The sequence below is a fragment of the Meles meles genome, chromosome 20, assembly GCF_922984935.1.
Source record: "Meles meles chromosome 20, mMelMel3.1 paternal haplotype, whole genome shotgun sequence".
Lineage (NCBI taxonomy): Eukaryota > Metazoa > Chordata > Mammalia > Carnivora > Mustelidae > Meles > Meles meles.
The window spans coordinates 20,544,369-20,560,773 of NC_060085.1; the positions used below are offsets into that span (position 1 = coordinate 20,544,369).

General features: G+C 38.0%; 1 protein-coding gene across 7 annotated transcripts in view; it reads left to right on the forward strand.

Annotated features, from left to right (window-relative positions):
• The window catches only part of DOCK3 (dedicator of cytokinesis 3), a 608,703-nt gene that overhangs the window by 244,251 nt on the left and 348,047 nt on the right, over nucleotides 1-16,405 (forward strand). For all 7 annotated transcript variants that reach the window (XM_045990868.1, XM_045990865.1, XM_045990867.1 and 4 more), the window contains exon 4: nucleotides 2,007-2,062. In XM_045990868.1, coding sequence (XP_045846824.1) covers nucleotides 2,007-2,062 — 56 coding nt within the window. The remainder of the gene's footprint in view (nucleotides 1-2,006; nucleotides 2,063-16,405) is intronic.

A 16,405-nucleotide genomic window follows, 5' to 3' on the forward strand; every position in this document is an offset into this window, starting at 1 on the left:
AAAAGGAAAAACTCAAATGAAATGAGATATGAAATAGGAAACATTTAAAATGATACCATAGAAATAGAAAGGATTATAAGAGAATGCTATGACAAATTAACATCAACAAATTGGATAACCTGGAGGAAATGGGTGAGTTCCTAGAAACATATAACCTACGAAGGTTAAATTAGGAAGAAATAAAAAAAAACTGTTAAACATCCAAGTAGTGAGTAAGGAGATTGCATGAGCAACCGAAATCTCCTAACAAAGAAAAGTCCAGGACCTGATGAGTTTACTGGTGAATTCTACCAAACTTTAAAAAGTCAATACCAGGGCACCTGGGTGGTTCAGTGAGTTGAGCCTCTGCCTTTGGCTCAGGTCATGATCTCAGGGTCCTGGGATCGAGTCCACATCGGGCTCTCTGCTCGGCAGGGAGCTTGCTTTCCCCTGTCTCTCTGCCTGCTTGTGATCTCTCTCTCTCTGTCAAATAAATAAATAAAATCTTTAAAAAAAATAAGTCAGTACCAGTTCTCAAACTCTTCGAGAAAACTGAAGAGGAGGGAACACTTCCATACTCTTTTTATGAGGCCAGTAATACCCTGGTACCCAAGCCAGATAAGGACACTAAAGGAAAAAAGAATCAAAGACAATATCCCTGATGAATACAGATATAAAACTTCTCAACAAAATATTAGCAACCTGAATTTAACAGCACTTTTAAGGGATCATATCAAGGATATGGCCTAGTCTGGTATAGATTTATTATTGGCAGTGGTGGAGGCCAGAGAGTATAAAAAATTTAGGCCATTGTGTTTTATTTGAAGGGAGTTTCATACATCAGGAAAAGGAATGAAGCACTGATTGGAAAACTTAATTGTTTTTAAAAACAATTCATTTTTTATCTGTTAGGAATTGAAATCAAATTATAGCAAATATGAAAATGGAAACTCTATAATGAAAGAGTAAAAGAAGAAATGTTTATAAAAACTTCCAAACTGATTCATTCTTGTGAATATAAATGTGAGCCAGAGTCTGAGAATTGTTTTTCCAGCTCAGAGCTGGATAACATAGGTGATATTAGCTGGTTGGTAATATTGTTGGTTTTATAGGTACATGCCCAGTTCTGTATTTAAGTCTATATCCTGAGAGTGATGAGATGGAGTATTTCCAATCTGTAACTTAAAAAGTCTTTTTGGTAGTTGCCTAAGATCACAGTTTTCTCCTGAGGACGGACTCTGAGTGCAGATGACAATGAAATTCCTATATAATGTATATAGTTTGTGCAACTTTGCATTCTTAATATGCAAAGTGGTTGCTACACTAAGATATCTACTGTATTTTTAAAAAGATTTTATTTATCTATTTGAGAGCAAGAGAGAGCACAAGTACAAGCAAGGGGGCAGCAGACAGAGGGTGAGAAAGAAGCAGGCTCCCTGCTGAGCAGGGAGCAGGATGCAGGGGTCCATCCCAGAACCCGGGGTCATGATCTAAGTTTAAGGCAGACACATAACCGACAGAGCCACCCATGCACCCCTATCTACTGTATTATTAATAGAGTATTTCCATGTGGAAATCCAGCTGCTACTTTAATATTTATGAGATGGTAATCACGAATTTCCTTTTCTTTTTTCTTTTTTTAAAATTTCTTTTCAGTGTAGCAGTATTCATTGTTTTTGCACCACACCCAGTGCTCCATGCAATACGTGCCCTCCCTAATACCCACCACCTTGTTCCCCCAACCTCCCACCCCTTGCCCCTTCAAAACCCTCAGGTTCTTTTTCAGAGTCCATAGTCTCTCATGGTTCACCTCCCCTTCCAATTTCCCTCAACTCCCTCTCCTCTCCATCTCCCCATGTCCTCCATATTGTTATGCTCCACGAATAAGTGAAACCATATGATAATTGACTCTCTCTGCTTGACTTATTTCACTCAGCATAATCTCTTCCAGTTCCGTCCATGTTGCTACAAAAGTTGGGTATTCAATGAATTTCCTTTTCTAATGGGAAATCTTTTCTCTTTTACAGGGGATCTTTCCTGCAAATTACATTCACTTGAAAAAGGCAATTGTCAGTAATAGGGGGTGAGTAGCTGGCCTTACTAAATTTATTTATAATTTTTAGAAGTTGTAAAGGAAGGCCTTTTTCTTTTTAGTTTGTAGTATAAAATATGTTGTTAAGATGGTTTTATGCCAAAAATAAATTTGCTTTATCGCTTTATTATATATCATACAATTCTGAGGCCACACAATTTCTTAAATACTGACAACTTTAATGTTTTCTTGTATACTAGAAAGGTAACCTGGATTGTTGTGAATTTTGTAAAAACAGTTATGCGTGCAGCATGTCTTTTACAATTATTTGCATTATGAGAATAGTTTCTGATAGGGTAACAAGGGCAATCTCTAATAGAAGAGAAACAAGATGTAAATATATCAAAATGTTAATATTTGTTATTTTTGTACATTCAGATTATGAGTGATTTTTAGAAATTATTTAATGTCATGTCCAAATTTTAAAAAGTAATAAATATATATATATTTATGTGTATAATATAAATATATATGCTACAATAAAATTTTGATTTTTAAAATTAGTCATTTTAAAATATAAAATTTAGTCTGTCTGTCAAATAAATAAATAACATCTTTAAAACAAAACAAAAAAACCTATGTCATAAAATATAAAATTTAGGATATTATATATGATAGCTTTTGGTTCTAGAAATAATGTTTTTGAACAGAGGTTGAGAAAGCATCAGAGTTCAGTTAGGGTTGAGTCAGGAAAAGAGAAACTTAATAAGTCACTTTATAAGCTAGAATTTAATGTAGGGAGTTTCAAACACACATGTTTGAAAAAATGAAAGAAAAAAAAAGGAAATGGCAATACAACCCAAAATAATAACTGCAGAAAGAAGCCTATACTCTAATGTTTGGGTGAATAAAAGATAATGGGTTGAGGGTACCAGAATTCAGGAATTAAAAGATGGATCTTGAGACACTAGAGCTCAAATTCTGAGGAGATGAAATCACATGGCTGCTGCTGATATGTATGAAGAAGGGCAGTGAAGTTCTGGGAATGCCAAAAGCAACTGGAGGCTGGAACCAACTTTCTCTGGTGGAATGGTTTATAGAAACCGCAATAACACTTTTTATTTCCTTTTCCACAGTATCTTTCTAGTGCCCCCCACCAGACAAAGGAGCTTGTGAGGTAAAGTTGGCAAATCCCAGCCTCAGAGTTGGTGCTTAGAAGGGTGAATTTAGAGATGAGAGGTATTAGTAAATGACTGGTATGCCTTCTATGATAAAATTTGTTATTAAGGCATAATAAGACTGTAATTAAGAAGATTCTAATATGAATGCATGACCAGCATACTTTTTATTGTTCCCCTTCTTTTATAAAATACCAGACATGAGAATATAGAGACAGGAAACTTGAAAATCCTTTTAGTGAACCTTTGCAACATATAATCTACTACCTCAAATTTATAGGTAAGGAGTGCCAAAACCATCAAGATTAGATAGAAGTTGTGTAAAAATGAAAAGGAAGTGTCTAGACAAGGATCATGAAGGCATACATTTCTGAAAGTACTAAGAAAATAATTTCATGAATGTGAATGACTCACCTTGAAACACAAAAATAATACCCCTAATTTAATAACACTTAGTTTAATAATGGGACTAATGAGAATTGAAATGTGCCAGAAACTACATGGAGGTGAGATGAGAAAAGGAGATAGAATGTTTATGGATCAAGAAACAGTGCCTCAGAAAATGCCAGCAAAATCATATATTTCTGATAACAAGGGACTCATCTTAAATCCAAGAGCAACGTTCTTATTTATAATAGTTGTAAAGGAAATTGGGGACTACTTTGCTAGCAGAAAAATCCATACCTAGATTCAGTTTGATTCGGAAAGGCAAAAGAGATATGGCTTAAAGAGTTATACAGGGGAACCATATTTGTTGGAAGTACTATTTCTCCAAGGAAGCAGAGAAACTGTCTTTTTGATGTACATCTTAGAAAGCTACGTAAGATCAATTCAGTATACAAATCTCCTGCACTTTGATTTTCCAGAATAATATTTCTAAAGTCTGAAGAAAGTATTTTAAAAATCTGTCTTCAGGTGTTGAAGAGCAGTCAGTGTAGGAGGATCTTCTTTCCCCAAGTTTTTACTTAAATTCCAGTTAGTTAACATACAGTATAATACTAGTTTCAGGTGCAGAATTTAGTGATTCAGCACTTCCATACAACACCCAGTGCTCATCACAACGAGTGCGATCTTTAATCCCCATCATCTGTTTCACCAATCTCCCCACCCCACTTACCCTCTGTAATCAGTTTGTTCTCTATAGTTAAGAGTATGTTTCTTGGTTTGCTTTTCTCTTTCTTTCTCTTCATCAAATGTAGGGAGGATCTTGAACTTTGATTCTTTTTTTTTTATTTGTTTATTTACAGCATAACAGTGTTCATTGTTTTGGCATCACACCCAGTGCTCCATGCAGTACGGGCCCTCCCTATTACCCACCACCTGGTTCCTCAACCTCCCACTCCCCCGCCCCTTCAAAACCCTCTGGTGGTTTTTCAGAGTCCATAGTCTCTCATGGTTCATCTCCCCTTCCAGTTTCCCTGAACTTGACTCTTGAAGGAGGGGGGAATGCATATGGGAAGAAGAATGCAAGTTTACTTTGGCTTTTTTTTTTTCCACAGAGAATTTTTCAGCTCGCTCTGATGTGGTGCAGCAAACAGATCCCAAACAGAAAGTGGTAGTCTTTCAGGGATGAGGAAATAGACGTTGAAGTTTGGAACTCTCAGGGAGACTAATAAGAAGTAAGAGGTTAAAACCCAGAGAGTAGAGAACCTCAGAGAATTAGGACCTTAATCTGCTTACAAATCCCCCCAAGTAATTGATCGAATTCTAGCTTCTTTTGGGCTGTGTAAAACTCAAGGAATCTTAGTAGAAGTGTACAACTAGCAAACTGAGTAGACTTTACCAGCCACTTAATATTGGTGAGAAAAATATTAGAGTTCAAGGACTGAAAAGTTATAGGGACCTTGGTAAAAAGTTTGGGCCTTCTGTTGAGATCCCTAAAGGAATATACCCTATATGTAGGGCCATGCCTTTGGATAAAGGACCAAACCAAAGGTATGTGGGCAAAAGTGTAAACGTCTAAAAACACAACAGATGTTATAAGAACAAATAAAAACACTTGATACTGCCATCCAGAAATAGCAACTGTAATGTGTTAGTATATTTCCCATTTCTTTATGCATGGTATTTTTACTCTGTTCCCTGCTATAAGTTAATTCTCCTTTATCTTTTTTCCTCCACTTTTATAAATATTAGCTTGATGATATATCTCTTTTCAGTGTCTTTTTTCCTTCTTAATTTCTATGACATTCTTGTTTCCATTCTTCCTCTTGGGCCCCCCTTTGTTATTCCTCTCAGATTCCTCTTCCTGTTCCAAGCCCTTAAATACTGTTAATTCATGAGCTTTATCTCTACTCTAATCCTTAATGTGCAAAGTGTGCCTGTCTTGTTCAGATATAGTAAGGCAGATGGTTTGACTACAGTGTGTGGAAGTGAAGTCAGTAAAAGGAGAGGAGACCAGAGTGGCAGCAAGGTGATAAATATTGCAAGGCCTCATAGGCCTTATCAGGGGTGTTATCTTCTATTGAATGAGCCAGGAAGCCACTTTCAGAAAGAGGAGGGATGTGTTTAATTTTAAAAGTGTTATTCTAGGCTGCTTTGTTGAGACTAGAACTACAGTGGGGAAAGGTCAGAAGCAGGGAGACTTGGTAGAATATTGTAGTAGTCTGTGGAAGACAAAATGGTAACTTGGATTCATGTATTTACTGAAGTGATAAGAAGTGAAAAGGTGTAGTATATATTTTGAAGTTAGGGCTGACAGGATTTGCGGAGAATGTAGAGGAAACAAGAGGAATTTAAAGATTGACTTATTTATTTGACAGACAGAGATCAAAAGTAGGCAGAGAGAGAGGAGGAAGCAGACTCTCCACTGAGCAGAGAGAGGAGGAAGCAGGCTCCCCGCTGAGCAGAGAGCCTGATGCAGGGCTCCATCTCAGGACCCTGAGATTATGACCTGAGCTGAAGGCAGAGGCTTTAACCCACTGAGCCACCCAGGTGCCCCAACAAGAGGAATTTAAGATGACTGCAGGATTTTTTGTTTTAATAACTATGAGGATATGGTTGCCATTCACTGAAAAGTGGAAGTTTGGGAAGGGGTATGTTTTGGGGAGGAAATCAAAGGATTCAGTTTTAGAATCAAACATGTTTAGGATCAACATGTTAAATTTAAAATGACTCTTAATCAAGTGGAGATGTCAAGTAAGCAGTTGACTACGTAAATGTGGAGTTCTGGGGAAAGTTTGGAGCTTCAGGCATAGATTTGGAAGTCATTAGCATTCAAATGATATATAAAGCTACAGGGCTGAATAAGAACAGAAAAGGAATTACTATAGATGAAGAAGTTAAGTGAAGACAGAATACTGGGGAACTGTAGTGTTTAAAGATAAGATGAAGAGGAGAATCAGTGAAAAGAATTTGAAAAGTTGTGGCCAGGGAGGTAGGTAATCAAACAGTAGTTTCTTGGAGACCAATCCAAGAAGCTGTTTACAGGATACACTAATCAAATATGTCTGGTGTTGTGGAAGTTGAATAAGATTGAAGATCTTGTTAGGAGCAGTGTAGAGTCAAGACTCTTGACTTCCGGAAACAGAGGGTTACAGAAAGGGAGGTGGGGGGGGGGAATAGGGTAACAGGATGCTGGGCATTAAGGAGGGCATATGATGTGATGAGCACTGAATGTTATACACAATTAATGAATCCTTGAAGGTTACATCAAAAACTAAATGTCTTGGGGCACCGGGGTGGCTCAGTGGGTTAAGCCTCTGCCTTCAGCTCAGGTCATGATCTCAGGGTCCTGGCATCAAGCCCCACATCGGGCTCTCTGCTCAGCGGTGAGCCTGCTTCCTCCTCTCTCTCTGCCTGCCTCTCTGCTTACTCGTGATCTCTCTCTCTGTCAAATAAATAAATAAATAAATAAATAAATCTTAAAAAAAAAAACACTAAATGTCTTCATCAAGATCAAAAGCTTCTGCACAGCAAAAGAAACAGTCAACAAAACAAAGAGTCAACCCACAGAATGGGAGAAGATATTCACAAATGACAGTACAGACAAAAGGTTGATATCCATGATCTACAAAGAACTTCTTAAACTCAGCACACACAGAACAGATTATCATGTCAAAAAATGGGCAGAAGACATGAACAGACACTTCTCCAATAAAGACATACAAATGGCTATCAGACACATGAAAAAATGTTCATCATCACTAGCCATCAGGGAGATTCACATTAAAACCACATTTAGATACCACCTCACACCAGTTAGAATGGCCAAAATTAAGAAGATGGTAAACGACAAGTGTTGGAGAGGATGTGGAGAAAGGGGAAGCCTCTTACACTGTTGGTGGGAATGCAAGTTGGTGCAGCCACTTTGGAGAAAAGTGTGGAGATTCCTGAAGAAATTAAAAATAGAGCTTCCCTATGACCCTGCAATTTACCCCAAAGATACAGATAGAGTGAAAAGAAGGGCCATCTGTACTCCAATGTTTATAGCAGCAATGGCTACGGTCACCAAACTGTGGAAGGAACCAAGATGCCCTTCAACAGACGAATGGATAAGGAAGATGTGGTCCATATACACGATGGAGTATTATGCCTCCATCAGAAAGGATGAAAATACCGAACTTTTGTAGCAACATGGACGGGACTGGAAGAGATTATGCCGAGTGAAATAAGTCAAGCATAGAGAGTCAAGTATCATATGGTTTCACTTATTTGTGGAGCATAACAAAGAACATGGAGGACATGGGGAGATGGAGAGGAGAAGGGAGTTGAGGGAAATTGGAAGGGGAGGTGAACCATGAGAGACTATGGACTCAAAAACAATCTGAGGGTTTTGAAGGGTCGGGGGGTGGGAGGTCAGGGGAGCCAGGTGGTGGGTTTTATGGAGAGCACGTATTCCATGGAGCACTGGGTGTGGTGCATAAACAATGAATTCTGTTACACTGAAAAGAAATTTTAAAAATAATAAAATAAAAACTTCAAAAAAAATTTTAAAATGCTAAATGTCTTAGCAATCTACAAGAACAAAGCATTTCTATCAATAACTTAGCTCCCAGAAGGAAATGTAGGTACAATTAAATGTCCTTATAACCTGTAGCCCATTGACAGATACTTGAAGGGGGAAGAGTGTAATGTTCCTCTAGGAAGCTCCCAACTATCTTCATGTTAATGCCTTGCTAGAGGGAAAAACAACCTTAACTTGACAATGGCAAGGCCTCTGGTATCCTTTGAGTCTCTAACATGAAAATCATTTTGAAAACCTCCCTTTTCCTTACCTTCCCCAGCCCCCCCCCCCATAATATATAGATAGCCACCCCTCACAACCCTGTTGCAGCAGCTCTTTCTGCCCACGGGTCCTGTCCCTGTGCTTTAATAAACCACTATTTTGCACCAAATGAACAAACAAACAGACAAAAAAGTAATGATGTATTATCTGTTAGCTAATTGAATTTAAATTAAAAAAAAAAGAAAAAGAGAGTAAGTGATTATACGGTTTCAGTGTAAATGGGTTCTGTGACTAAGTGGAAATTGACAGTTGTGCTTGTTCTTTAAGAAATTGTCTTCTGGGTATAGAATTCACTTTTGTTACATAATTGTTTCTTGAACAATTTAGGAGAGGATGCTTAGGATAAGATTGTTAATAAATAAAGCACATGTTTTAACACACACACACACACACCACACACACACACACAAATGTTTTGTTTTTTGGGAGATGTTTGATTGTTGATTCAATTTCTTTGTTGATTATCGGTCTGTTCAAGTTTTGGTGATTTTTATGTTTCTGGGGATTTATCCATTACTTCCAGGGTGTCTGATTTGTTGGCATGTAATATTTCATAAAATTTTCTTGTAATTGTATTTCAATAGTGTTGGTTGTGATTTGTCCTCTCTCACATGTGATTTTATTTATTTAGGTCCTTTCTCTTTTTGATAAGTCTGTTCTTTTTTCCTTTTATGACATTTACATTGTTGAAGTGCCCAGGTACTTGTTTTGCAAAATGTCCCTGAATTTGTATTTGTCTAAATGTTTTCTCCTGATTAGATTCAAGATTTTGGATTGGAATATTACATGGGTTGTGTTGTGAATTAAAACACTCATATTTCTTCTGCATGTTGTCCCAGAGCTTGATAAGATTAGAAAGACTGGGACTTGGGGTTCTACCTTCGTAAATATTAGGCAGGAGCAAGGGCCTCTCAATCCGAGAATATGCATTGTGCTTCTATCATGTGCCTTCTTCATTGTATCCTGCCATACCTGTGAGAAAGATGACCCTGTGCTCTTGATGCTTTGTAAGGTGTATCATCTGCTTCTTGGAAAACTTGTCACATTTGTGCTGAAGTACTTTTTGTTTTTTATTTGGTTGACAGGACATGAAATTACTTAACGAGGCTATCTGTGAAAATTTTCTTTTTTTTTTCAAGATTTTATTTATTTATTTGACAGACCAAGATTACAAGTAGGCAGAGAGGCAGGCAGAGAGAGAGGAGGAAGCAGGCTCCCCGCTGAGCAGAGAGCCCAATGCGGGGCTCGATCCCAGGACACTAGGATCACGACCTGAGCCGAAGGCAGAGGCTTTAACCCACTGAGCCACCCAGGTACCCCCTCTGTGAAAAATTTCTTAAGGGAAATTCTGTATTTTTCATATTTTTCAGTTAGCTTTTCAAATTTTTCTTGACATCTGGGTTTTCTCCTAAAATGATTCAAGCATAGTCATCACTTTTTGTAAAGTTTCACTGAAAAAATATACAATTATAATAAATTTGAAGATTTCAGGGCTGTTAAGAAAAAAGACATGATTATGAAATGTAAGGAACACATTATGAGGTTTATTTAGGTAGAGCTTTGACAGGTTAAGGTAAGTCCCTCACAGCTGGAGACCTCCCAGAGAAGCAGTGCAGGGTCATCCCTAAAACAGGAAGAGGGCACAGGAACCTCTGGGAGAGAAGGGATTTGTGTGTCTAGATTATGTTACTCATCTGACCTCAATTTTTTTTTTATGTTCAGTTTGCCAGTTATCATTAGTTTTTGATGAAGTGTTCAACAATTCATTAGTTGCATATAACACCGAGTGCTCATCACCACACATGCTCTCCTTAGAACCCATCACCTCGTTACCCCACCATCCAACCCCCCTCTCTTCTGTAACCCTTAGGTTTTTTTTTAAGATTTTTATTTATTTGACAGAGAGAGAGAGAGTTCACAAGTAGGCAGAGAGAGAGAGAGAGAGAGAGAGACAGGCTCCCCGCAGCACAGAGAGCCTGATGCGGGGCTCGATCCCAGGACCCTGAGATCATGACCTGAGCTGAAGGCAGAGGCCTAACTCACTGAGCCACCCAGGCGCCCCTGTAACCCTTAGTTCTTTTCCCAGGGTCCAGAGTTTCTCATGGTTTTTCTCCCTCTGTGATTTCTTCCCATTCAGTTTTCCTTCCCTGTCCCTGTGCACTATTCCTTATGTTCCACATATGAGTAAAACCGTATGATAATTGTCTTTCTCTGCTTGACTTATTTTACTTAGCATCATTATGCTAAGTGAGATTATATCGCTCATCTGAAAGATGAGAAATCTCTGGGTCAGAGAGCATTATAGTACAACAGCAATTTATGGTCTTTTTTAGTACTGGGCTTTGTCTAGCCTGTGTGTAGCAGGTACTGAGTGCAGCTTCATTAATGTAAAATGACAACTCTAAATGGCTAAAAATAAGCCTCTTTGGGTTATACTAAAAGCAGTTGGATGTATAAAATTTTGGCACTGGTAGGCTCTGAGTTAATGGTGCTCCCTTACTCAGAAGAAGTAAATAATGTAAGGCCCAATATACAGGAGGTCACTTCCGCACATTTATGTAACATCATTACATTATGAAACACTTATATTTTTTATTTTTAAATTGTGGGAAATTAGTGTCTTGATTTAAACTAGGAATAGCCAACTTCTGTAGTTTTAGGAGCTGTCAGTTTTACTGATCACTAACTAAATTTCAGTTTAATTGAAAAATAATTGTGTGATGGGCATTAAGAGGGCACTTGATGTAATGAGCACTGGGTGTTATATGCAACTAATGAATTACTAAATTCTACCTCTGAAACCAATAAAATAGAAAGGAAAAAAGAAAAATGTATCTAGGTTCAAATTATAATGGACTAAATTTATTTTAAGAGGGAGGCACCAGGTATTGCAGATAGGTCAGTGATACACTCCTCGTATGTTCTGTTCCAGGAATTATTTGCATTTTATTATTTTGGGGATATTGCCTCTCTGCTCTGGTTTAATGAGTCTGGTTTCAAAGTGGGGTGAATGTGTGTGGGAGGATACACATAGGAGCATACATGTGCACTGTAAGAAACCCACGATAATAACATAAACTTAAGTACTAGTTAATGTGTAACACTTCTTTTCTCTGGCACTTTTGTTTCTTTGTTTGTTTGTTTTTTCTTTCTTCCCCAAAGATTTTATTTATTTACTTCAGAGAGAGGGAGCATAAGTACAAGCAGGGGGGCGGTAGGCAGAGGAAGAGGGAGAAGCAGACTCCCCGCTGAGCAGGGAACCAGATGTAGGGCTCTGTCCCAGGACCCTGAGACCATGACCTGAGCTGAAAGCAGATATTTAACTAAGTCACCCAGGTGTTCCTTCTCTGGCACTTTTATTTTTATTTGCATATTTGCTAAAATAACTTCTGTCTTCATTGAAGAGGAACATCAAAAGTGATTTTTAAAGAATTCCTTCTTGCAATAACTTCTAAATGTTCCACTTCCCCTCTACTAGATAATTTTCATCAGCTTACAACTTCTTGAACTCATTACTTTGTTTTTTCACAACAGAATTTTTCCAGAGTGGCTATACAACAGTGTTTATTGAATATTAATAGGTAGTGTATTTGGTACATTATGTTCATTTTTACTTCTTTATGTTTTTGATTTTTAAAAACACATACATATAATTTCTATAATGAACTTATTTATACTACTAGAGTAAAACAGGCAAAGCCTCTTCACTTGCTGATGGGAAAACTGTTAACTTGTGGATATCTCCTCAGTATTTAAGATAGAGAGAAATGCATGTGTATACACACACTGTAGATCTGTATAAAATTATGAATTGAAATTCATATTCTCTTTGCTCTGATTAAGATAATCAGTTAAGTCCCTATTTAAGTATTTCTTCTGTTAGTAATATTTTGCCTTACAAATACCAGGAGTATGAAAGTTAATTTAATGTTTGAGAAGTGCTTTAATTGAACAGATGGTTTTTGAACATTTCAGAAAGACTGATGCTTGATAAGAGTCCTTCATTCACCATGACTAAGTCAGGCCAGTGAAATGGATATAATGTGTTTTGGTTTCTGCAAAGCACATGACAGTCTCCCATAATATACCTATGGATATATAGGCAAGATGCTAACAAAATTAAATGAGCTTGTCCAGGAATGTTCCTGTGTGTCCTCATCTTCAGTTCAGTGTCTGATAATTTGATAATAATATAGTAGGTCTCTGATGATAAGCATTGGGGCATAATCCTTATCCATAGCCATACTGAATAAAAAAGACTAGATGAGGGGTACCTGGGTAACTCAGTTGTTTAAGTGTCTGACTCTTGATTTTGCCTCAGGTCATGATCTCGGGGTCCTGGGACCCTGCTTTCTATAGGGAGTCTGCTTCAAAATTTCTCTCCCTTTCCCTTGCCCATACTTGAATGTGCATGTACTCTCTCTTTAAAATAAATAAATAAAAAAATAAACCAGTGGAACAGAGTAGAGAGCCCAGATATGGACCTCAACTCTGTGGTCAAATAATCTTTGACAAAGTAGGAAAAAATATACAGTGGAAAAAAGAGCTCTCTCTTTCACTGTACACAAAGATAAACTCAAAATGGATAAAAGACCTCAAAGTGAGACAGGAATCCATCAGAATCATAGAGGAGAACATAGGCAGTAATCTCTTCGATATCAGCCACAGCAACTTCTCTCAAGATATGTCTCCAAAGACAAAGGAAACAAAAGCGAAAATGAACTTTTGGGACTTCATCAAGATCAAAAGCTTCTGCACAGCAAAGGAAACAGTCAACAAAACAAATAGGCAACCCACGGAATGGGAGGAGATATTTGCAAATGACAGTACAGACAAAAAGCTGATATCCAGGATCTATAAAGAACTTCTCAAACTCAACACACACCAAACAGATAATCATGTCAAAAAATGGGCAGAAGATATGAACAGACACTTCTCCAATGAAGACATACAAATGGCTAGCAGGCACATAAAAAAATGTTCATCATCACTAGCCATCAGGGAAATGCAAATTAAAATCACATGGAGATACCACCTTACACCAGTTAGAATGGCCAAAATTAGCAAGACAGGAAACAACATGTCTTGGAGAGGCTGTGGAGAAAGGGGAACCCTCTTACACTGTTGGTGGGAATGCAAGTCGGTGCAGCCACTTTGGAGAACAGTGTGGAGATTCCTCAAGAAATTAAAAGCAGGGGCGCCTGGGCGGCTCAGCGGGTTAAAGCCTCTGCCTTCAGCTCAGGTCATGATCCCAGGGTCCTGGGATCGAGCCCCACATCGGGCTCTCTGCTTGGCTGGGAGCCTGCTTCCTCCTCTCTCTCTCTGCCTACTTGTAATCTCTATCTGTCAAATAAATAATCTTTAAAAAAAAAAAAGAAATTAAAAGCAGAGCTTCCCTGTGACCCTGCAATTGCACTATTGGATATTTACGCCAAAGATACAGATGTGGTGAAAAGAAGGGCCATCTGTACCCCAATGTTTATAGCAGCAATGGCCACGGTCGCCAAACTGTGGAGGGAACCAAGATGCCCTTCAATGGATGAATGGATAAGGAAGATGTGGTCCATATACACGATGGAGTATTATGCCTCCATCAGAAAAGATGAATACCCAACTTTTGTAGCAACATGGACGGGACTGGAAGAGATTATGCTGAGTGAAATAAGTCAAGCAGAGAGAGTCAAGTATCATATGGTTTCACTTATTTGCGGAGCATAAGAAATAACATGGAGGACATGGGGAGATGGAGAGGAGAAAGGTGTTGAGGGAAATTGGAAGGGGAGATGAACCATTAGAGACTATGGACTCTAAAAAACAATCTGAGGGTTTTGAAGGGGCGGGGGATGGGAGGTTCGGGGAGCCAGGTGGTGTGTTTTATGGAGGGCACGTATTGCATGGAGCACTGGGTGTGGTGCATAAACAATCAATTCTGTTACACTGAAAAGAAATTTAAAGAAAAGAGTAGTTGACCTAGAAATAGAAATTAAAATAATTGCCCTTAAAAATGATTGGAAAGATTTAAGGTAGTTCACAGAATGAAAGGAAAAGCTAAGGTACCAGTTTTCAGAAAGGATAAAAGCTGAAATAGTTCTATAAATCTGGATGCAGGATTTAATAAACAGTCTCTTTTGGGTGCAACTCATGAAGTTTTACACTGTTTTCCAAACCAGCGTTGTTCTTTTTGACATTCACATTATCAGGAGAGTGGCAGAATGGCAGAGGTTGGGTTGTGGGCATGCCGTAGATGTAATAGATGCAAAAAAGCATTTGATTAAATCAGTACTGATTTAAGCTAACTATTTTTAAGACAGTATGAAAGGCTTCTGGAAAATGACATTGAAAACTTTGAGGCAACATTAAGGATATATCAACAATTCTACTCTAAAAGTGCTATATCTTAGGATACATTTTTCATGGTCTTAATACTTTTAGCATACTACTACATTTCATTTTCCTATATTATCTTTAACATAGTTTCTTCTCTTTATACATATGAGATTTGTTTATGATTTTCTTTTCTTATAATATCCTTGGCTAGTTTTGGTATAAAGATTAATTAATAGAATGAATCTAGTAAACTTGACACTATTTCTAGGCTTTGAAAAAGTTAATGTAGAGACTAAGCTTTAAAGAGCTGATAAAACTTGCTTGTAAAAATATCTGGACTTGAAGGGTGACAAGCAAAGCAGTGGAATAGGAGTTTTCTACCATCTCCTCACAGAAACATCAATCTTGACAACCAGCTATGGACAAGATTACCGTTGTGGAATCTGGATGCAGAACTTAGATAATGGACATTATTTTCAGGATGCTACTCTTGAAGTTTTACACTCTTTTCCATTTCTGCATTGCTGTGATTCCACTGAAGAAATGTTAGCACATTGTTGAAGCAAAAAAAATCTGAGAATAGTTGCACTGAAGAGGGTAAGAACAGTTTAACTTTACCTGTATCATCTGTCAAAAAGGTGTCATGAGCTCATTGCCAAGAGAGATTCACTTGGCCTATAATTTCCCACAGGGGGAAATGAGAGAGCATAGTGAATGAGTACTTGGCTTTCCAATCAGGTAGGATGCTGCTCTAGAGACCCATTTTTTCCTCTCACTATACCTAGGATCCTGAGGTAATCAGCAAGTGGTTGAGAGAGGTGGGGAGCAGGTAAGAGATATGGGGACTCATAGCAACCAGGGCTCAGGAATCATCAAAGGACCACAGATCTGACTAACTAACCACTTTAGAGACTCCTACAAAGAAGCCTGCCCATGAGCCAGTGGGAACATTTTCCTACAGATTCTTCCAACTGGCCCAGGGACACTTAAAATGTTCTGGATGTCTTACCCACCCTTCCTGTAATCACCTTTATCACATGTGCCCCATGAATGGTGAGTTGCAAGCCTTTGAATATGGCTTGTAATTCTGCAGAAAGCCCGATAAGCTCTGTAGGATCAGGAGAAGGCACACAACTCGACCATTTTAGGGTATTGCTGTAAAGGAAATAAATGAGAAATTGTCAGTCAGCACCTGGCCTGGCTTTGTGACATCAAGAGAAGGCATACAGACTTCGTTCTCACTAAAGAGGGAATCAGAGATGTGGAGCAAGAGCATACATTGAAAAGATCTGAGAGAGCTTCAGAATTTACTCTTGGACTGACTAGTAAGGCATTTCTCTTCTGAGGGCCCTCAGTAAAGACTGGAGAAGGTAACTTCTTTGAATAAAAAACAGCAATGCAAAATTTCAGGGAATGAGAAAATAAGGAAATATGACATCATCAAGGAAGTACATTAATTTTCCACTTACCACCCTAAAAGAAATAGAGATCTATAAATTGTCTGAAAAGGAATTAAACATAATTATTTTAAGGAAGCTCAGTAGCTACAAGAGAACATAGATGGATATTAAAATCAGGAAAAGAATAAATGAACAAAACGGGAGTTTCAACAAAGAGATAGAACTCATAAAAAAGAACAAAATCCTAGACCTGAAGTATACA